The following is a 24783-nucleotide window of genomic DNA, read 5'->3' as shown; positions in this document are numbered from 1 at the left end:
GAGGCTGGGAAGAGGAAAGACCTACTTTACATAGAGTATCAAGCAAGTGTTTCTTTACGAGGGTGATGTTTAAATTGAGAATAAAGAATGAGAAAAGGCTGGTCACGTGATGAGCCAAAGGAAAAGTATTCCAGGCAGAAGTTTCAACATACGCAAAGGCCCAGCATATCGAGGATCCCAAAGTAGGCACATGTGGTTAGAGCATGCTTTGCCAGGGAAAGATGAACACCGGATGATGTTGGAGAAACAGGCAGGTTAAGTGCATAAAATGCTACATAACCTACCTGAAACTGATTGGATTTAATACATTCTGGCATGTATCTATAGAATAAATAAAAGAAAAACATTGAAATATCAATATTTGTATCATCTTCATACAGAATTTCTATTACTATTATTTTGACCCTTAAATATGACCTCTAACTACTGATTTGTATATGTTTAGAATCTCAGGATTTTATGTTTCTTTATGTCAGTGGCATGGCAATGTTTTCTGACACTGACCATAATTAGAAACAGTAAATGTAGAGAAGTTAACTTTTTAAACATTAAGAAATATGATACTAATATGTGTCACTGAGTCTAATGACATTATAAAAATCAAAAATTTCCATTACTGTGTGAGTTTTCGGAAAAAATCCTGGGATTTTTAATTCCACCCCAGTATCTTCTATTTGCTTTTTCATCCTGTTTGAGTAACTTCTGCTTTACTTTTGCACAGACACCGTTTTTTTAGCCTACACTTCCATCATCATCCTGAAATGCTCTCCTATAAAACCGACTGGTCATGTGTTATTCTTCAATAGTAACATTTCAATAACTGATAACCCAGTAGTTTTTTTTTTAATTTTCTTCTCATGTATATCTGCTTTTAGTGGCAGAACTCCCTTATAAAATAAAGTAAAGGTGATATTCTAAGTCACGAAACATTTAAAGCAAATTTTATCTAGAAAAAAATCAAAGCATAGAGTCTGTAACATACTGAAACAACCCGACTTCTATCTATCCCTGACCTCTATCATGGCTCCAGAGGCCACACTGGTAAATGAAGGTTCTAGACTATTCAGTTTAAAATTATTTATGTCTGAAACTAATATACAGTATATATTACATGTCAACTGTAATTAAAAAATGATTTTAAAAATTGTCCTTTAACCTCTTTTTCCAAAATGACTATTGCAAATTTTAGTTACTCTGTTCCAGTTGATAGCATACATTTTTATGATATAGTTTAAAAATTAATTGTACATAAAATTATTAGTGATTATCACTATATAATTACTATAGCAACTTGTAATTGTGATTATTACTGTAATCACTATACAACATGTGATTATCATTACAATCACATTTAAAGCCATGTGGTTATTATGCACATTTCCTTCAAATAAAAACTTTTAAATAACCAAATATAAACGGAATTAATTTTGACTTTAAACATTATTAACAAAGCCATCATGCATTGTGCAATGTTCTTTAATAATTTTCATAGTAAGTCACACATATTATGTTGTGTTCTACTGAATCCATACTCAAATGGTTAGATTTTCCTAAAGAACGTATGCAATTTACATTATATTTTTAAATTTAGTAATTTTTAATATAATAAAAATGCAATTTAGTTTATTTCCCCCCCCCCCATCACCTTTTATCTCCTCTATGCCCTCTTGCAATGCTATTTCATTTTAATGTATTTTATGAAGACTGGTGTGGACTCAGGTTTGCACTTTTTGCCACTTGCTTGTATTATAACCTGAGGTTATCACTAGATATTATGTAAACCTGCAATCTTTTAAGGTAGAAGTCATTTTTAAGGATTAATGACTCAAAACTATAAAATAATTCTATTTTCTGTTAAACTCAACAGCTGTTACTGGAGCATTTGGAGTGCCTTGTGTCACGACACGAAAGGTCACTGAGAATGACGGTGGTAAAACGGCAAGCCCAGTCCCCCTCGGGAGTTTCCAGTGAAGTTGAGGTTCTCAAGGCACTGAAATCTTTGTTTGAGCACCACAAGGCCTTGGATGAAAAGGTACAGTATTGGAAAAGGATTCTTACAATTTTACATGTCAACTTTACTTCTATATTAAAAAAGAAACAAACTTTACTAAAAATACAAAGTATAGTAATGGCAAAAGATTTCAGCTTAACTGTGCTTTTGCTGAGGATTGCAGCAACTGTGCTCCTTCTCTTCATCCCATGACACTCCTGATTCCTTAACAGTCTGTTCAGAGGAATAACTTTGAGTTATAAGAAAATTAGTTTCAATAAATGCAACAGGATTACTGTGCATTATTGGTAATATTCATAACTATGTGGATGTTTTTAATGTCACTGGATATATATAGGCTTCTGTTACGCTACATTATGGTTCAACTCCCTATTGCCAGTTGAAATTTAATATTATCATTCAGCTTTTCTTTCTCTCTCTTTTTCATTTCCTCTTGCCCCACCTCTCTCTGAAATGCATATATATATATTGATGCCAACATTAGAGACAACTAATTGGCAACTAAGCATATCTTGAGGTATATATTGTAACCGTACAATATTTATAGGTCTCTAATATCATAGTTCTGAAAATACATTCTTAAGCCTCTGAATATAATAGCATAATGTATTATTAGAAAATCTACTTTAGGTCTTTTTTTTTTTTTTTTAAGTAGCCATACATTTCAGCTGTTCCTCAGATAAATTCTCCTGACATAAGCCAATATGATGATAATATCCTTTGCAGATTAGTAAGGTTTATGACATAGTTTCCATTTTGTAAATTTTAAAGAATGAACATTTAAAATTAATAAAGCTTTAGGATTTTATTAAGTGGAAATTAGGTCACTTCATTGTAAGCTATCAGAAAAGTTCTGAGCATTAAAATCCAAACTAGGGATTCTTACCCAGTTATATCTAGTTTTTGACATGCAGTCCTTCTTGCTCTATTTAATATTTATATACATATATATTTTTATCATTGGTCTTTCAGATGTTCTCTGAGCTGGGGATTATGTGGAATATATTCATAATAATAACTATAGTTCTATTTTCCAGTTAATTAGAAATACATTATTTTATTTTTCATTTTAGCTCTGAGAGGTGACTTATATGAATATTGAATAAAACAAAATGAAAATTATATAATGATTCTTTATAATCATAATTTCAACAAATATTGCTTATCAAATCATCATTTAATATATTTAATGTTGTTTCATATTGTATCCCTTTTCTTATTACAAAAGTAAATTGTTAAGAATTTGCAGGACTTTATAGAATATCTGTTATGTGTCAGACTCCTTGCAGATATTTGGCACAAAAAGATAAATAATACATTCTTCTTACAGCTGAGGAGTTTAAAATTAGTACTGCAGATTCACATGTCAATAACAGGCACTACTAAGATGTACATAATGCGATAAGGAGTCACAGAAAGAATTGTGACTTATTCTGCTTGAGAAAGTGACAAGGAAGACATGAATATATTCATAGAGGGGATAACATTTGATCTGAGTATTAAAAATGTGTCAGGGTTTTTTAAGCAGAGAAATAAAGATACTTTAAACACTATGGCCAATATATAATATATCCCAGAGGTATACAAAGAACATGCCCTGCTCAGAGAAAATTTAACCTAACTTGAATAAAGGTTCTTGAGAATGTGTGGTTTGGGATGCTCTCTAGAAGCATCCTACATCATTTAAGTGAGGCATACTTTTATGAAGGAATAAATAGGAATCAATAAACAGCTTTTAAAACAAATTATCTGATAGATGTGCATACATTTTAGAAGAAAATGATTGCTGTACAACCTAGAATATAGAAATAATTTACTATCAGTTCAGTGAATTCAGTATAATTAAAGTATTTTATGACATGGCCCCCGAAGCATAATATGATATAATAACTCAATATGTGTGTCTTGTATATTAGTAAGTTTAGGGACAACTGAACTGATTATCAACTAAATAATACTCAGCAGCCTAAAGGAAAACTATGATGACTTTGGGCTCTGATGTTGGACAGACATGCACACGTGTCAACTCTAAGCATCTTCTTTTTTTGAGGAAAGAATAATAGCACTTACCTCAGAGAGTTATCATGAAGATTGGGTATGATCTGACATGCAAAGTTCTTAGCTCATACTCAGTATGTGTCAAATGCTCAGTGAGTGTTGAATGAATATTACTATCGATATTAACATGAGTAAGTTTCAGCTTTTGACAAAACTTTAAAACTATATAAAGATATCACTGTTGATCTTCGTGCTGTTTTCAATAGTATTTCAGCCCTAACCGATTTGGCTCAGTGGATAGAGTGCTGGCCCATGGACTGAAGGGTCCTGGGTTCGATTCTGGTCAAGGGTACGTACTTTGGTTGCTGGCTGCATCCTCAGTAGGGGGCATGCAGAAAACTGGCTGGTGTTTCTCTCTCATCAATGCTTCTATCTCTATCTCTCTCCCTTCCTTTCTCTAAAATCAGTAAAATATATTTTAAAAATAAATGTTTCATTTAGCTTTTGAGGAATTAATATGTGCCTAAGCACCTTGATAGATAATTTTTCTAAGAATAGGTCAAATCTTCTCATGATGATAGGACTACCTGCAGAAACAGACATAAAAAAGTACAATATTTCAATTTAATTTATGAGCATTATATTAAAATACAAATAGAAGATCAAATATGCAATTAACCATATCTTGAGAGCAAGAAACTACCAACTTTATCATATAGGGTTTAGAACATCTGAAGCACTAAATAAAAGCTTGGGTATGCTATGGACAATTACAATGACTGGCAGTATTCATTACTAATGTCCTTATTCATACATCCACTAAGTTGTAAGGTAGGATTTTTACATTTAGCTAAGATCAATGAATATATGGCAACTATAGCAAAAATATCAAATATATATGCATTCCCCATTAATTTCTGTGATCTAATATAACAGTACCAAAACTGGGTTTGAACTTTTGCTATTTGAAGATTTCCTCACAATGGTGTTGTTACAAGATGGATAATTCCAAAATGAAATCCTGCCATGACTTTATACTTATTTAAATGTATGTTTATCCCACCAAAATTTCTTTTCATTCTGAAACACATTTGCTGTATTTAGGGATTTATTTTATTTTAATTTCCAGGGATACAATTTCTGTGACTTTGAAACATCGTCTGGGAAGGAAAAACCCCCACATAATTATTTTATAGCATTATGAAGAATACAGATGTAACAAATGAGATTATATATCAGCTATTCTATACATACATAAAGTATATATTTTGAGGGTTATACTATACCAATCTAAATAAGCAATCAATATATCTTAATGTAAAGACTATGCAGGAATTGATTAATGGAACAAAGTCAATTAGTAAAAAATAATAATAAAGTTAAGCTTAGAACCAAGGCTATAAATTGTGTACTTATATTTAGGGGGGAAAAAGAACACCAAATACAACAAAAATAATTAAGGTAATTATGGCATCCTGTTGGTGCTATGCTCAGAGCAGAGCAAAAAGGCGAAAGGCTTGTCAGATATTCTATTTTTTTTCTTATCAATGGAGTTCTACCTATGCGCACAAGGTAAAATGTTAGTGAACTTTAAACCCTGGAAAAGTTACCCTTTTGTCCTACATATTGTTTCTTTACTAAGTTTAAAAGAAATTAGTATTAGTGCTTGGTGAATTATATACAGAGAACAAATCATCTTAATATAAATGTGAGTAAAACTTCATCTAATGTATTGATATTTATATCAGCAGTGTTTACATTTGGAACACTAATTCAAAATATATTCAGAAATTATTTTCTTGTAAAGACAGCTTCAGATTCATTACTTTATGAATAATATAATATCAAGTTTTAATGCTGTTCTAAATTTATTGAGGGGTGATGTTGTTTTCTTGAAGGCTCAGTATAATGGAAATATAAATATTTAACCTATAAGATAGCCTGGTTTCAGCACTCTTATATGACTCAGATGACTCTTTTAGAATCATTCCAATGTATTAATATATCTTTTAAAATATGGTACCTTAACCTCTTCATAGCAGTATTTTAGGAAGTAGGCATAAAACTTTACAATCATCCTTGTTAAACACCAATTACAACTACTAAAATTCTTTATTCATATCTGCATTACACATATCAATGTCCTCCTATTTTCATGCCTGGGGAATATTTGCTTTTTTGGAATCTTTCTAAGATGTTCATACAAAAGTATTTCCTAAGTTAGATCATAAAAAAGTTTCTTCCAAGTATCTCTTGTTCAGTTATTAATCAGAATAAGTTTTATGCATTTTAAAATATATATATTTTATTGATTTCAGAGAGCAAGAGGGAGGGAGAGAGAGACAGAAACATCAATGATGAGAGAGTATCATTGATTGGCTGCCTCCTGCACACCCCCTTCTGAAGGTCAAGTCTACAACCCTGGCATGTGCCCTTGACTAGAATTGAACCCAGGATCTTCGTTCTACAGATCTGATGCTCTATTCACCGAGCCAAACCAGCATAACATTTTTATGAACAATTGGATATGTTCATATGAACAATTGATACCTGGCAGTCCATCTAGTATGCCTAGATATCATGAAGTATCTGCATAATTGTCTTTGTTATTAAATATCCATTTTTATGTATATGTATTAGCAATTTGCAGAGAATTTGAGCATAATGAAAATAACTAATGTTGATCTCCACTCATATACTTATTCTTTTTAAAAATATATTTTATTGATTTTTTACAAAGAGGAAGAGAGAGGGTTAGAGAGTGATAAACATTGATAAGAGAGAAACGTCAATCAACTGCCTCCAGCACAGCCCCTACTGGAGATGTGCCCACAACCAAGGTACATGAACTTGACTGAATCGAATCTGGGACCTTTCAGTCCACAGGCTGATGCTCTATCCACTAAGCCAAACCGGTTTCGCCTACTTATTATCTATTACTTAAGATTATTTTAGGATTTAAGCATAGTTGTCACCTGAATATAAATCAGATAACAGTATCCTATCTATCATAATAAAGAGGGAATATGCTAACTGACCATCACTCCATCACAAAGATGGCTGCACCCACAGCTGAGACCAAGTTCCCATAAGGAGCCTTAACAAGCAATCAGCAGGGACCTGAGGTTACACCCTCCCCCGCCCAGGTGGGGCTTGATAGGGAATCTCAGGCTGTATCCCCCACCTGGTGGGGCTTGACAAAGGACCTCAAGGCATGCCCCCCCCCCCACCCTGGTCTGGGCAGGGAGACCTCAGGCCACCTTTCTACCCTCCCCCATCCTGGTGCTGGGCCAGGGGACCTGAGCTACATTCCCTGCCTGGCAGGGCTTGACAAGGGTGGAACTGGCTGGGTATGGTTCTAGCCCAATGAGGCAGGGAGTGGCTGGATCTGGGTCTCACACGATTTTGAAGTGCATGTGGGTGGGTGGGGACTTGACTCTGGGTCCCTTGGTGCACCCCAGACTCTGACAGGAGGAAGGTTTTCATATACATTTTACTAATTTTCTTTCATTTCTGACACTTCTATTATAGAGAAAGGGAAAATAGCAATATTAAATTATTTCCAGTAATTAATCCCCTTTTAATGTGCACAATTTTTGTGTACCGGGCCACTAGTACAGTATGAAAGTATATTGAGATTTTTGTAAATTTCAAATTAGATTTTATATTTATAGGGCACCAGTACTTTTTGTTTGTTTGCTAATTAGAAAAGAATGTTTTAACTGCAACTTAAAAATTGCTCTTTATGGCCCTGGCCAGGTGGCTCAGTTGGTTGAGCATCATCCCATGACCTGAGAGGTTGTCGGTTCCATTCCTGGTCAGGGCAGTTGCCTGGGTTGCTGCTTGATCCCCAGTGGGAGGCATGCAGGAGGCAGCTAATGGATGGTTCTGTCTCACTGATGTTTCTCTTTCTCCCTCTCCCTTTATTTCTCTCTCTCTTTCTCTCTCTCTCTCTCTCTCTTTCTCTCTCTCTCTCTCTCAAAAACACATTTACAAATAAAATAAAATTGTTTTGTAGGTTTTTATCTATTTCATATATTATCTAACCTATATTCCTCATTAAATCTTACTAAACTTTTAAATTTGGCCTTCACTTACTATGAATCAGAATTGAGAGCAAGATGGGTCAATCTCCAAACCCACCGGAAAATCTATTCTCTGAACACTAAAAGGACTTAGTTAGAAGGAAATCTCTTTTGACACAGTGGCACTATGAGGTGACAATGTATTCATCATATTCCCAAGTGCTTAGGACTATAAATAGTGGGAAAACAGCTAACTGTGACTGCCTTTGATGATGTTAGTAACAGATTAGCAGTTTACCATGTATGAGATGTACATTACGGCACATTTTTGGTTTTTCTTCCAGGTAAGGGAGCGACTGAGGGTTTCTTTAGAAAGAGTCTCTGCACTGGAAGAAGAACTAGCTGCTGCTAATCAGGAGGTAACATACCAAACTTTCTCCTCTTCTGAGGTGCAATATTGCTAACATGATATCCCTTGTGTTTTATGTCACATTTATTAAAACTGTCACACAGAATAAATTACATTCTGTATCTGCCACTGAACAAGGCCTGTTGAAACTGGTTGCCAGTCTTGTTTTCTCATTTCCGGTGATTCAGATCTGTCACTGAGAGATGAAAGGAGTCTTTGCAAGAGCTAGTGACATGCGAACTAGTGAGATGAACTAGTGAGATGAGGATTGAGAAAGACTGCAATCAGAATGCCGGTCCTTCTGAGAAGCAAAACTTGGCTCCAAAATTGAAAAACATGAAAATTTTCTGTTAAACTTAGATAATGTTGCAAATGAAATTAATTCTTTAGAGATATAAATATATTTTCCCTCGGGACCTTATTTTTCTTATCTCCTAAAAAACGTTGTGCCCATGTTTAGTGGCATCATTGAATCCATTTCATTTAATCTAATCCATGACTTTAAGAAAGTATTTTGTAATCATCTCAGATTTAAAGAGCTGTTTTTTCTTTTCCTTTTTTTTTTTTTTAACATTAGAGATATTTATTTAAAATTTATCTTTATTGTTGAATGTATTACATAGCTTTTTTTTTTTTTTTTTTTTAGAAGATTTTACCTCTTGGTTATTAGTGCACAAGTGAACTTGGGTCATTAGACTATATAATAAATGTATAAGTACCAATAACAAATTTAATCTGTGTATACAGCTTAATAGCTCTATTGCTCTCTTTTCTTCCCACTCTCTTATATACACACACACACACACACACACACACACACACACACACTCTCACACATATACACTTTATTAATGAGGATTTTTTCTTAGAACTTTATTCTTATACTGTCAATATTGTTATTACTAGTAGTGGGCACAATAAAATAATTCAACAATTATTGAATTGTTTAATAAACCAGTAAAAAATTGGGAGGTTAATGTAATTAATTATGTATTATCAAAAAATGTGTAAGAAAATAATATTCACATTTACACTACACACACAAACAAATTCACACATTTCCAAATCAGGCTAAAAATCTAATACAAACTCCCTGCTTTTTAAAATAAGCTGAGGCAATTGAGGAAGTTTACATATCCTTTTGTTTGTTCCATGTTTAACAATTTAAATATCAGAAGTAATGGACTTTTAATTTCAGGAAGAATAAGTTCCATGTGAATGAAACACTAACAGTGTTAAAAAGCATAAACGGTGGAACAAGAGTTTAAAATATATAAAGAAAAAGCTTTTTAGCAACCAGAAAGCTTAGCAAACTGGATGGAGAAAAGAACCCCTAAGATAATGGGTAATGACAAGAACTCGGTCCTTTCAGGAGAGATGATATGTGTGCTAATTCCTAGAGTGTGCAGGAAGAAAATGTTAAGTGTATCTATTTTGTCACTGTTAGTTTTGATTTTCGTTTATGTTTATCTTGGGTGAATCAAATATTCTATTAATAAGGGTAAGCAAACAAAAGGTTTGGTGACTACTAATTTGAAAGTCTTGCTTAATGTGGCAATGGTAAAGTTTCTATTTGTTATAAACAAAGGCGTAGTGGGACCACTTGGAATTAACCCCGAAATAAAAATGTTCTGTACATTCAAGTGAGGCTCTGAAACTTTGCTCCAGAAATGGCAACTGAAGAGTTCAGGATGTGCTAATCAAGATATGCACCTTCAGGGCTGTAATTACCTACAGAGATTGATTTTCTAATACATACAAAGGCACCATATGCACTATTGAGCCATAATTTCCACCTAGTTTACCATGTCCTTTAAATTCTCTATGGCACTTGAATGCAATGAAATAAGTAGCATTATTAAAGAGAATATGAGACAACTATATATGTTCTGTTCTAGAAAGAGTTCAAAAACATTTTATTTTACTAAAAGGAAGAAGTTGCTTAGAATGATCCTAATTTTGTATAAATACAAATAATAATAATAATAATAATAATAATGAAAATATGTTACTGTGAGCATAGAAAAAATTAGGTATATATACCAAATTGTTATTATTAGTTGTTTCTTGTGTTTGCAAGTATATGTACTCTATGTGTTTGAAGCATTTGAATTTTAATTACTTTTTATTATAAACAAATAAAACAATAAACATATTTTAGAGTAAGATGTCATTTTCCATACTTGATTGTTTTATTGATCACTTAATAATAATAGCTAATATTTATTGAGTACTTTAAACCTCTAAGCACTATGCTAAGTACATTTATATGAGCAGAATAATACTAGGAGTTATATAATACTATACTACAGATGAGCTCTTAATGTGACACTTCTCTCTGATTTGAAAATGTGCTTGTCTTTGCATTTGTCATAACTCTCTATATTGAGGAAGTTCCAATCCATATATTTAATTGTTTCATAATCTACCCTTCCCAATCTATTTACTCTCATCATCTTCCACATACATTAAAGCCACCATAATTTAAATATTTATTATTTCACACCTGGGCTTTTATAATAGACTAGAGGCCTGATGCACAACATTCGTGCACTGGGGCGGAATGGGGAACATCCCTCAACCTAGCCTGCACCCTCTCACAGTCCGGGACCCCTGACTTCTCACTGCTCACTGCTTCTTAGCACCACTTTGGAGGCAGGAAAGATTCCTACCATCACCACTGTGCTTGCTAGGTGTGAGTCAGCTTCTGGCTGAGCAGAGCTCCAACTGTGGGAGCACACTGACCACCAGGAAGAAGCTCCTGTGTTGAGCATTTGCCCCCTGGTGGTCAGTGCACGTCATAATGATCTGTCGTTCCTCCATTTGGTCAATTTGCATATTAGCCTTTTATTATATAGGATTTCTGCTGCTCATCCCCTATCCCTTTCTGCTATATAATTCTTCACAGTTAAACCTATTAAGCAAAATCCAATCATAATGATTATTTTTATAACATATTTCAATATATAATATAAACTTACATATGTGTGCTATATTAATATATTAATAACATAATTATATAGTGTACTATATTAATATATAATGATATGTATTACATAGACCTTTAATATACCATCAAGCACCTTTTCAATGGCCCTAACCTTTAAATCCAGCTCTAACTTCCACTATCCTTACTGCCTCTACTAAGGTCTTGTTCAATCATTGTATTCATTGTTTCTGAAAGCAGCCCACAATTTTGCTTCCTCTAAATCTTATGCTAATGTCTCTCTTGGAATGCCTCCACAACTCTAATTCACCCACTGAAATTATAGTTCCCCATTGAAACTCAAGTTCAGACATCATCACAATTTTGATGAAATATTTTATGGTTTCTTGCCAGCAGCCTTTGCTCCTTAATTTAAATTGCTAAAGCTTATTGCTTCAGCACTTACTAGGACTGCTCTCCAAGAATTAGGGTTAATTATATGCCTGAATAAGTCAGGTTGTTAGTTCCCTGAGAAAATGGACTGCATGTTGCTCATTTTTATTTGTTTCACTCAGTACAATGATATGACCCTTGTGGTCAATATATATTTGTCAAATTTCATTGTATAGAGTGTGTGGTAACCAGTGTTCTCACATTGTTCCTTAGCTATTTCCTTAGTAGAGAGTCTTAATAACTTTAAGCATGCTCAATAAACACCAATGCATTGATCATGTACATCAAATTAGTAAGATTTTTTCCTTCAAAATATAATTATTGAGCAACTACCATATGCAGAAAATCATCTGAGTCTCTGACAGAAAAGGAGTAGGAAAAATTAAAATAAGTAAAAAAATATGCAAATTTGCATGTAATTTGCTCTCAAGTGATGGAGATGCGCATATAAACATATTGGTAAAATGTAATTTAGTGCAAAGCTAGAAGTCCAGAAGAGCAGAGAGGAGAAGCATATTTATTCTGATTAGACAAGTCTCACCTATGAAGAAAGTCTAAGATTTAGCTTCAAAAGTGATAGAAAACATTTGAGGCTGAGCAGCCAGTATGATTAAGAGAACCTGAAATTGGTTGCTTCTATAATTATGCATAATGTGTTAGTAAGAATTAAGTTGTGAAAATATGTAGATGGGAGGGTGGAGAGACTGATAAAACTCAGATTTTAGAGTGCCTGGATGACATGATCACAGTTTGGAATTCATATTTTATAAAATGAGAAAGCACTGAAGATATAGTTTTGATTTTATTTGTTTTTATTTTGTAAAAGGAATATTACTAAAAGGATGTGTTGTGTGTGTGTGTGTGTGTGTGTGTGTGTGTGTGTGTGTGTTTAAGTGTTAGGTGAGAACTGGAGAGTTGATATAATCTATACTAATAAAAAGGTAATATGCAAATTGGTCACAATGCTCTCACAGTAACAACTGAACAGCAGGCTGCATGGGGTGACAAGGCCAGCAGGGGGGTTAGCAAGGGACAACTAAACAAATGAATAGCAGGCTGGTTGGGATGACCAGGCTGGCAGAGGACAGTTGGAGGCAACCAGGCCAGTGCAGGGAGGCAGTTAGGGCAATCAGGCTGGCAGGCAGAGGCAGTTAGGGGTGATCAGGCTGGCAGGCAAGTGAACTGTTAGGAACCAGTGGTCTCGGATTGTTAGAGGGATATCCAATTGCCAGTTTTGGCCCAATCTGTAGGATCAGGTCCCCCAGGGGGTCCCAGATTGGAGAGGGTGCAGGCTGGGCACCCTCCTATGCACAAATTTCATGCACCAGGCCTCTAGTCTGATATAACTTGATGTAATGATCTGATATGTGATTTTGATAATAACATTTCAATTCAGCAAACATTTGATTGGCATATTCTGTTAATCAGGCTGTATGTTCACTACTTGGGATCAAAATATATAATAATAAAACTTAAATATTAATAAAGCAATTATTCTTTTTAGTATGGGAGATAAACATGATAAGAATTAATTATAATGGTGTCTTATTTAATGAGCAGAGTTTCAAGTTGGGAAGACGAGAAAAGTTATGAAGATGGATGATGGTGATGTTTGCAAAACAATCTGAATGTCCATAACACCACTGAATTGTACATTTAAAATGTTTAAAATATTAAATTTTATGTTATGTACACTTTACCACAAAAAATTAATTATAATATAGTATGACTAATGTAAAAATTAAGGTAAGTGCAAGGTTTAATAAGTACAAAGTTTACTTACTTTTTTTAGTATTACAAAAGAGAGTAGTTAATTATATGGTCATGGATGAAGAAAAGCAGAAGGGGTTAAAAAAAAGTCCTAGAGAAATCATGCCATTTTCAAGAGCATGAATGAATCTTAAGGACCTTATATTATGTGAAATAAGTCAGACAGACAAAGAAAGACAAATACTGTCTGACCTTACTTTCATGTAGAATGTAAGAATGTCAAACTCATAATAACAGAGTAGATTAGTAGTTTCCAGGGATTGAGGGGTTGAGGGAAATGGGGAGACATTGGCCAAAGGATACAAGTTTTCCCTTACAAGATGAATAAGATTAGGATATCTAATATATAACATGATGACTATAGTCACCAGTACTATATTGCATACTTAAAATTTGATGAGAGTAGAGCTTCAATGTTCTTACCACCAATAATAATAATAATAATAATAATAATAATAATAATAGCTGTGTTATTTAACCTTTTTGTGATAATCATTTCTAAATACATACATATATCAAATCACCACATTTTGCACCTTAAGCTTACACAATGGTATTTGTTAATTTGTTAGTTGCATCTCAGTAGAGCTGGAAACGTATTTTTAAAAATATTCCAGCAGAATAAAGTTACCTTCGATTTGAAGGGTGACTATAGAGCACTCACCAAATGGAATTGGAGGAAGAGAAAGCCGGCAGGAAGGAAGGGGAAGAAGCCGCAGTGACAGGCAGATCTGAGTTAGGAATGGCTGGACCGGGCTCTCTCCTGCAGAAAATGGTGAGCCAACAGAGTTTGTAAGGAGGGAAGAGATATGAACATATTTTTAATTTTGCAGACCAATTGTACCTATAAAAATTAAGGGTAAAAATATATATGATAGTAAATGTACAATGCTTATAGTTCAGATTTTTTGAAAGAAAATTTTTTAAAGAAATGAGGGGCTAGTGTGAGAAAATACTAAACTGTGTAGAACAGAAGCATTACACCTGTCTATCATTGCTTATGTCCTTACAGTGCTGGAAAATATAGATATAGATGAAAAAAAGCAATAGTGAAATTTGCTTTTATTTTTTGCCTCTTTCAATAGCCCACACATGCTGATTATATTTTTGTTACTGCTTAAAATTGGAAACTACAACAAAGTAAAATCAAAGCAAGTGAAAAGAAGACTAAATAGATTACATTCTAAAATTATGCATTCTCCTTTAGAAGAAGTCTGTATGCTTTTTAAATTATTTAACTAAAGTAGACACATGGATTATTCTGAAACTATAGAAAAATTTAATTGACAGACTAATTTTCAGTGATACACAGATGTGCTTATTTTAAAAGCTTTTCTACATGATAGCATTATACATAAAAAAGAATTGATACATAATTACAGGCTGAATTATATGTTGTATATTCTGTTTATTCCAACCATTTAATTTAATAACTTTCAATTAGAATTTTCTTAAAGAGATTGACATTCAATTTTACCTTATCTATAAGCAGCCTTATCCCTGAAGTTCTATTTCTTCAGAAAATCGAAATAAGCCAGTCAAAGAAAGACAAGTATCACGTGATCTCACTCATATGTGGTATCTAATGAACAATATAAATTGATAAACAAAAATAGACCCAGAGACATAACAACATTGAACAAACTGTCAGACCTCAGAGGGAAGGTAGGGGAGGTACAGGGATAGGAGGTGGGGGGAAGACCAACCAATGAACTCATAAACGTATATGCATAACCCATAGACATAGAAAATAGGGTGCTGAAGGCTTGAGCGGGCAGAGAGGGAGAGGACAGGGGGTTGGCAATGTAATACTTTCAGCAATAAACACTTATTTAAAAAATAAGGAACTTTCATGGGCAAATAAAGTACCATTTACATTCAGAAGAATATTGGATCAGAACAGTGGGAGGAGGTTGAGGCAACACGCATGTTTGAGAGGTTAATAAATCCATGCATGGAGCATGGCTATTGCTTTAAATTCATCTCACCATTTAATGGTCACAACAATTTTTGGAGTTGGTTTAAAAATGAGTATTCTGTTGAATTTATGGAAAGGAATGGAAAAGGTGAATAAATAGGAGAAAAAGTGGACTTACCGTACCTTAAAAAGCCAATAAGAAGCTGGGAAGGAGAAATGAAACCTGGAAACTCAAGTGACTCAGAGTCTTTGAAGCAAGTAAACGTAGTGGGGGTGGGGGGGAGGGGGGAAGGAAGGGAGAGAGAAAGAAAAACAAAAGAGTTTTATGTATAGGGATTGGAGGTGAGCAACAGTATCAAAAGTTTCATGAAGGCATATAGGATTATGTCTAATATGAGGCAATGAGATTTACCATTAGAAGCATTCACTAGAAATGCTTGCAAAGACAGTTTCAGTAACTGCAATGCAAGGAGAATAGCTGTGATAAAAGGAAATTGAGTCTGAAATTTTTAAACGTGAGACGCTATACTCTTGTAAGAAGTTTGCAAAACAGAAAAGTGGAAATTAAAGCCTCAATATGAAAGCAATAATAAGAGACAGCCTATTGAAAATGCTTATAGCCAAGAGAAAGAAAGATGGAACATTCAAAGGAAAGGTGTTATTAATGGGCAACATAATAGAGGATAAGCATGATTTCAAACCAGTAATAAGTAACAGAACCGCTTCCTCTGAGAAATGGGGAAAGGGGAAGGGGATGTGTAACGGAAATTCATTATGTTTCCACAACACAATCTATTACAATTCCACCACAGTATTTCCTTGTCTAAACTTATGAAGTTGTGTTATTCATAATAATTTGAAAGAAAGAGATACAAATATGAAGTTAAAGTTGTCTCAGATGACTTTAGTCACTGGAATAAATCCAGAGGTGAAATGTTGCCCTGAAACTTAACAGGTAAAAATCAGGATGCTTCTGAAATCCATAAGTAACTCAGCTATATGTAGACAGAAAGGAATTTAATGGCTAATATAATCCCCCAAAATAATGTGGAATGTGGGGGAGTTGTTGAGCAATACTTATTAAAGAACTGGAGTAACTGATAACAGTATTATTCTGAAGTTATTAAATTATTTCAGAATCCTAAAATTGATGCTATTTGTCTTGATAGACCCTGTGCCAATTGCTCATTTTCTTTTTCTGTTCTTTTAATTCTATTTTTTCTTTGAGTTAAAAGCAGACATAGTTTTGTTTATCACTGTATTTATAATAACAACTACTCTTACAACTTTCTAACATATACTAATATCCTAACTCAGCTGAGTTATTTATTTTCATGATTAGTAAGTGTATAAAACTATTTTCATTATTAGTAAATTCCATTAGTCAGAACCAAGTTTTTTGTTTGATTAGCATTTGAAGCAAATCACCATGGCTAAACTTACCAAGAAATAGCATTTGTTTAATGACAACAGTATTTGCATAAGGTACTGCTGTCCTTGCAGCTCTAGAAGTTAATGTATCGATAAAATTCTCCGATGTGATGTTTTTAGTTTGCCTGCAACTGTTAGGAGTTTCCAAAGGATTCACTTAGTGGAACCAATTTTCCCTATTGGAATTGTATTATTTGGGGGTAGAAAATTATATAGTTCTTAATTGTTTTTATTTCATGGAAGAGTTTAATGGTAGTTGAATGATGTCCTTTTTGCTTTATATTGCTTTCTGCACAAACTAGCAGTTATTCACAAATGCCTATGATTTCTTATTATATCTCTAGAGATTATCCTTTATAATAATATTGCATTGTAAAGATAGTTATAGAAACGAAATTACCCACATTATTATTATCAATAGAAAATGTATTTTTTTGCCATTGATAATTTTACTGTTCCAGTACAAAGATTCTTTTTCCAAATAAAAGAAAATCAGATGTGAGGGCGATCTGGCTGTGACATCTGTCACCCCATTGATCGCCAGGGTTGATTCGGCTGATCTGGCTGGCTAGGAGGGTGTCCCCTTCCTCCCTCACCGATGCATGTGCGTCCCTCCCGAAGCTGCGCGCTCGGTCGAAGAGGACCACTTTCCCCCAAGAGGAGAGGACGGGTCTTTGGTCAAGGTATACGAATAGCTACGCTCCCCTGCTAGAACCTCCAAACAAGCTCTCAAGGTCCAAATAAAAGAAAATCAAGATGCCTTATGATAACTATGTTAAAACCTAACAATGAAAAGAGAGCTAAAGAAATTACTATTTTCCATTTCCACTATTTTTACAATTGCCAAGCAATTGTTTAAAATATAGGTTAAAAATATCTCCTGTTGTATGTAAGAAATTTGAAGTCTGTTTGCAGTCTTTTCAGACTCCTCTGTTTTGAATAGATATCTTTTTTGATAAAAGCTTAGGATGTGTTCTTCTTGTGATAGTTTTATTTTTATCTTCTTCTGGTTGTTTTATTTTTCCCATGGAGATTTAAACTGCTTTTTTTCTCTTCATATAAATAACAAGATTATGTTTTATATTAATGCTTTGATCATAAACCTCATTAATTGGCCCATTTATTTTACCCATGTGTTTACAAAGTATTCTTATGAGACAGATGAAGTATTTTTTTAAAATTAAGTGTAATACATTTTCATGAAATTCATTAAAAAACAAGTTTCAAAGTAAAAAATAAAAGAATGCTTAAATTGAAGTCAAAAGAGTCTAGTTTGGGTCCTTTATCACTTATTAATTATGTAACACCTAGTAATTTATTTAACCTTTATGTACCTCAGTTTTCTCATCTGTGAAATGTAATATGAACAAATTTTGGAATGGTCTTTCAAATTTCATGACCTTTGGATGAAATAATATACAAGAAAGTATATTGTAAACTTTATGTACTAAAGTTGTATTACTAGTATTATGCTCAAAGTTCAACATCAGCTAGTTAGTAGTCAAGTAGATAAAATTTCTTTTCAATTGACAATTTAAATTTGGGGATAAACAAAATACTATTATTTTATTTTATACCCAGGCCTAAATTTTCTTTTGTTGGGTAAATAAATACTGTACCATATTTGTTAATAGAAAGATTCTATACCACTACCTGAATTTTAGAAATGACTTGCAATTCACTTATTTATGCAATTGTTAATATTGATAGTAAAAGCATCTACAATTTTGAGGAGGAGATTATTCTATGCATGGCGCTATGCTAAGTATTATAAAACACTTCCCCCAAACATGCATATAGGCACATACATTTTTCACTTATATGTGGAAAGCATAATTACTACTAGCACTTTGTAAATGAGGAAACTGAGGCTTAGGGGAACTAAGTGAAATATTACAGATGTTATCCCTAGTTAGAAATAATTGAAAGCCAGAATGTCTTGCTCTAAATTAGAATATTTAACAGTTGCCACTGGAATGCTTGGCCTTTCTCTTAATAAAAAATAAAATAAAATATGTATATATGAAAACTGTGTTCCCTAAATTCACAGTTTTTCTTCTACCAGTTATTTAAGTTCATCATGACATCTCTATATTGTTATATTTCCATGGATTACTTCAAGGTTCATAGCTTTATTATATTGACAGAGGAAAACAAAACAAAACAGATGTTGTCTAAGTTAATCAAAAATTAACATACCTTTAAACTGCCAAATATTGGGTTGAAATTAAACACTATACTCTGTAGAAAAACACACACATTAAAACATCTAGTGTGTGAAGTTATTTGGATGAATTGGATTACTGGATTTTAAACCTTGCAGCTAAATGTTTTTATTTGGTATAGATTTCAGTGGCTCTGGCTAGTTTTCTTAAGTTCATGGCATAAGAGCATTGTATTGGTCATTGTTTTCAGTGTAGAAAATGTGAGACTTCAAGTTACATTAAATAAGATGAGAGGATTTCTGCAGCATGGCTTTATTTCCATTTCATTATTAAAGGGGAAGAACAATGAATCTCAAATGTTGAGAAATTTGAAAGTTCCAAATAATCAAACATTTGGGACACTGAAAGGAAATGATTATCAAAAGGATGAATGGATTGCTTTAATCTGTTTGTTGTAGTTGCTGTTGTTTTATTATTTTTTGTAAATAGTAATTTGATTGTTCACGATTTTAGTTTTTAAAAACTTTGTAGCAGAAAACATCACATATTTCATCACCTGGTACATAACATATGTAATTTATTTGTCTTAGCCTTTTGGGGAAAGTGTTGCTTCAACAAACTAGCATAGTCTGGTTGGCTTAAACAACAAACACTTATTTCTCGCAGTCTGGGAGCTGATAAGTCAAATATCGAGGTGCTGACAAAGTCAGTGTCTGGTGAGAGCCTGCTTCCTGGTTCACAGATGATGCATTCTCTTTGTGTCTTCGCATACAGAATGAGCGAGAGGCACCTCTCGGGTCTCCTTGGTAAGGACACTAAATCCACCTCAGGTGGGCTCCACCCTCATTAGCTAATCACACTCCAAAGGCCCCATCTCCTACCACAATCACATTGGTGTTAGGATCCAACATACGAATACTGAGGGGACAGGAACATTCAATCCATAACACCACTACCATGCTGAGCCAACCTGCCAAGTCTGAGGGCACAATCCTTCACAAGACTGGCCGCACTTCTGGCACCAGCTGCATACAAGGCATTCCCAAATGTACTCTCAGGTTCAGTAGTTCATCAGGAAGACTGCACAGAACTCACTGAAAGCTAATATACTCACAGTCATGGCTTATTTTCTTTTTATTGTTTTCATTTTATCTTTTAAATAATTATTTATTGTTGAAAGTATTACATATGTCCCCGTTTTCTCCCAATTGGCCCCCCTCCAGCCCACCCTGGCCTCCCACCCCTGGCCCTCACTGCCCCATTATCTGTGTCCATAGGCCCTGGTCATGGTTTATTATAGGGAAATGTTATAAACCAAAATTAGCTAAAGAAAGAAGCACATAGGGCAGAGTCTGGGAGGGTTTCAAATGTCCATTGTACTTGAATGCATTTCTCTCCTAGAACTGATATGTGATAATACACACAGAGCACTGCCAACCCAGGAGGCTCACCAAAGCTCTGAGTGTCCCGAGTTTTTACTGAGGTTTCATTGTAGAAGAATCATTAACTGTTAGTCCCTGTCATTGGTCTCAGCCTCCAGTTCAAGATTTGAAGCCTCCTAAATCATATGGTAAGGTCATCCTGGCATAACCTACACCTAAGGTAACACTATTAAGTGTGGCCAGCCCCATCCTAAGATCTAGACTCCACACCAAACAAAGCTATTTCTAGCAGGTGTAACATATTGATAGATTACTTCCCAAAAGCTGAGGACAGAGACCTGGCCTCTGTTTGGGCAGAGCCAAATTATTTATTATACAGCTATCAATCATCATAACTTTATATCTTAGTTGAGTATTTTTAAGAACACTTACCATTGATAATATCTTCTTTTTCATAATATGTTGATAGAACCAACATGTTATTTTACACCAAAAAAAAAGCACTATGTGAAATAAGGAAGATCTGCAAATAAAATCATAATATGTGTTAAGAAAATTTTTAAAAATCCTCTTTGTTTTGTTTTTTAAAGGAAAGGAGGAAGAGGAAAGAGGAGAGGAAATATATATATAGTTTTTAAGAAAAAAAATGCAATACAGTTAGAGTATAGTGCGATAGCAATATCTCTGGGAGAGCTTATGCTTTTGAGATGCTGGGCCAAATCAAGCACTACTGAAATGCTGCCTTTTTGAATTCTGCCAGGCAGCTTCAATCACTTACCTCTCCTCCCCTTCAGGTCTACGGACCCCCACATCATGAGATAATTACTGTTACTAACAGAGAGTTTATAAAGCAGAAAGTACTATCACCATTTTAAACATGCAGAAAACGCAGTTCTAAAGCTTGAAGCAACTCACCCAAAATGCACAGCTAGTGAATGACTGAGCCACTGCCCTTGTCTGTATACTATTCATTTCTTTGAATTTCTCCTTTTTAAATATCTTCACGAAGTTTGCATTATGATCCACTGATTCCCATAAATACAGGCGTTATCTTTTCAAGGGATTGGATAAATTTGTATCCTCACTGATTTTTCTGTTGTATCCAGAACAGAAGGGCTGGGGAGGAAAATAAGCTATTATTTTAATACTAAAGGTCTGGTGCACGAAATTCATGCCCGGGGAAGGGGGATGTCCCTCAGCTCAGCCTGCACCCTCTCCAATTTGGGACCCCTCGAGGGATGTCCAACTGCTGGTTTAGGCCCAATCCCAGAGTCAGACATCCCTCTCACAATCCAGGACTGCTGGTTCCTAACCACTCACCTGCCTGTCTGCCTGATGGTCCTTAACCACTCTGCATGCCAGCCTGATGATCCTAATTGCTCCCCTGCCTGCCTGATGGCCCGTAACTGCCTCTGCATCCTCTATCAGTCCACATCCCTCTTGTAGTCCAGGACTCCTTCCTCTTTACCACCTGCCTGCTCACTGCTCCTTAATGCTAGGTTAGCTGCTCCATAGCACTGATGGGGAGGCAGAAGAGGCTCCCACCATTGCTGCTGTGCTCGTCAGCTGTGAACCCAGCTCTGCCCAAGCAGCACTCCCCCTGTGGGAGCACACTGGGTGCAGCTCCTGCGTTGAATGTCTGCCCCCTGGTGGTCAGTACACATTATAGCAACCAGTCGCCCCACTGTTTGGTTGATTTGCATATTAGGCTTTTATTATATAAGACTAGAGGCCCAGTACATGGATTCATGCACTGGTGGGGTCTCTCGGCCTGTCCTGTGGGGATCAGTGAACCTCCATGCCACTGCAGCCCGGCCTTATCTGCCAGCTCATTGGGCTCCAGCCCACTGTCAATGTCGATCCTGCACAGCACAAAGTAGTGGGTGAAGCAGCAGGTACCCAGGGAGGAGCCCAAGCTCAGGTTGGGCACTGCACCACTCCCGCTCATCTGGGCCCCACTGCACCTGAGCAGCAGCGGTGCACAGGAGCAGTGTCTGTGGTAGAGGTTCCCATCACTGCAGCTGTGTCTGCCAGTCATCAGCCTGGCATCTGATGCCGTCAGTCAGCTGAGCAGTGCCCCCACTGTGGGAGCGCACTGACCACTAGGGGGCAGCTCCTGCATTGAGTAACTCCCCCCTGGTGGTCAGTGTACATCATAGCTACTGGCTGGTCACGTGGTTGCTTAGGCTTTCATATATATAAATTAGATAGAAGTAGAGCAATCTGCTGTATGATGTGCTTTAAAAATTTCTTTCTGATGCATAGAAACCTGTCACCAAAGAAGAGACATAGAAGTATATGTCATATATAAACAATTGAAAAAATTCAAATGTATCCAAACTATCTGAACTCAACAAAATAAAAAATAAAAAACTTATATAATTGATTCTTATTTGAGCCTATAAATGAGAACCAGATGGGAAACTTGGTAGAGAAAACCATGGGCTTTGAAGCAGACAGACATGGGTTTGACTCCCTGGCCTGCCATATGTAAGCTATGTGACTTTAGATAAGCCATTTTTCATTTCAAACCTGTAAATATCTATCTGTAAAAATTGGATGAGATCAATACCTACTTGAAAGTCTTTTGTAGCAATTAAATAATGCAAAATTAAAAAAAAGTCTAGCACAATGAGTAAATGATAAATAGCATGCTAATGATAAAAATTGTGCTGATGATTCCTACTTCTCTAATGAAAATAAGTTGGGAGACACATAAAATTTTCCCATGAAATTGTGATTAAAATATCATGTAAGTGTTCAGAAGCTTTTTGCCCAACATTATTTAGAACTTTTGGAATATGCTTTGAAATGTAGGACTGTTAGCCAGAAATGAAACTAACATACTCAAAACAGTTTTCCAGGTATTAAACATAAGGTTCAGGGGGTGACACCTTTAAGCTCAATGTGGAAGAACCTATGAGGCCAAGATTGAGTCCTGGATTTGCTACAAGAGGACACTAATGATCACCAACTTATACGCTGATCCCCTTTCCTGGCCTTAGTCATTCAGATCGTAACCCAGTTCTCCAAGGGACTTGAATATATGTCTCATGCATGTCTTAGCTAATATCCAACTCTACATCACCTTGTCTTACTTGGTATTTGCAGTAGAATATTAAACTCCATCTGTCCATCGGATCACCTCATAGTAATCACCCGAGTCCAAAATGGTGCTCAGACCAGGTGCACAGTTATCTTTTCATACTTCCTACCATGATGGTAGAAAACCTATGGTTATTGAATTTATTGCTGAGGACCATGACCCCTTGAAATGTAAGAAAGAACATTCTATTTATATCATAATTATTCATATCACTGGTAGAGTAAATCATCTTAGATATACTTTCTGGAACAGCTAAAGTAACTAATTTAACTGTTCACAAACTCAGTATGGTGTTTCCAAACTATGTAGGTGGTTCTATATCATAAGATCCATTTGTGTAACTTTCTTTTATCTTTTCTTACTAATAGAGTTTATCACAATTTTTATTGGCTTTACACACACACACACACACACACACACACACACACAGGAGCACACACACACATGACTTGTATCTTTCAATTGAAGTGCTTGCCATAATTGTTTGGGTTGAAATGCCTACCACTTCTAGCCAACAGGATATGCAAGCAGATCAAGAAACATAGAGGGATAACATAACTTTTAGAGGCACGATAAGGAAGTAGTACCAATGATTTTTGCTTTCATTTAATAAAACTTGTTTCACAATCACTCTAAGCTATAAAAGAGACCAGCAAGTACAACCATGTATTTACATGGCCATATGAAGGATTACTATTGCTAACGAGTAAGAGAATGAATATTGAAGTTCAACAAATAACATCTAGAACACAGAATATAAAGAATGCTTGATCACAATGTACATATATATCAAAACATCACTTTAATACTTTAAAGACTTACAATTTTATTTGAAAATTATAGCTCAAAGAACATGAAAAATTAACTCCAGAAAAAGAGTGCTTGGAATTTATTAGTAAATTTAATAAAGTTTTGTAAAATTTAGACACAAATATCAATTGCATGCCCATACCAGCAGTAAATAAGTAGAAATAAAAATTTAAAAAAACTAGACAATGAAAAAACTTTATAAAATGTATAGAAAGGTAATATTTCAATATCATACTTATATTTAGCAGAAACAATAATCATTCAGTAAACATTTAGTAAAACAATCACCAGCACTTACAAGTTACCTAAAGCATAGGAGCCCCTCTTCTAAGTGTTTTATACATTTTATTTAATTTTATCTTCACATTAGTAACCTTTG

The 24783-nt window shown here is 34.8% G+C and overlaps 1 protein-coding gene across 23 annotated transcripts in view; it reads left to right on the top strand.

Annotated features, from left to right (window-relative positions):
• PPFIA2 (PTPRF interacting protein alpha 2) overlaps positions 1–24783 on the top strand; it is a 413992-nt gene that overhangs the window by 255757 nt on the left and 133452 nt on the right. For 21 of the 23 annotated variants that reach the window (XM_045588288.1, XM_036456932.1, XM_036456935.2 and 18 more), the window contains 2 exons: positions 1868–2032; positions 8379–8453. In XM_045588288.1, the coding sequence (XP_045444244.1) occupies positions 1868–2032; positions 8379–8453 (240 nt within the window). The remainder of the gene's footprint in view (positions 1–1867; positions 2033–8378; positions 8454–24783) is intronic. The other 2 variants (XM_045588296.1, XM_036456937.2) reach the window with 1 other exon arrangement.

The sequence above is a fragment of the Pipistrellus kuhlii genome, unplaced genomic scaffold (genome assembly GCF_014108245.1).
Source record: "Pipistrellus kuhlii isolate mPipKuh1 unplaced genomic scaffold, mPipKuh1.p scaffold_m20_p_3, whole genome shotgun sequence".
Taxonomy (NCBI): Eukaryota; Metazoa; Chordata; class Mammalia; order Chiroptera; family Vespertilionidae; genus Pipistrellus; species Pipistrellus kuhlii.
This window is presented reverse-complemented; position numbering and strand designations above follow the sequence as displayed.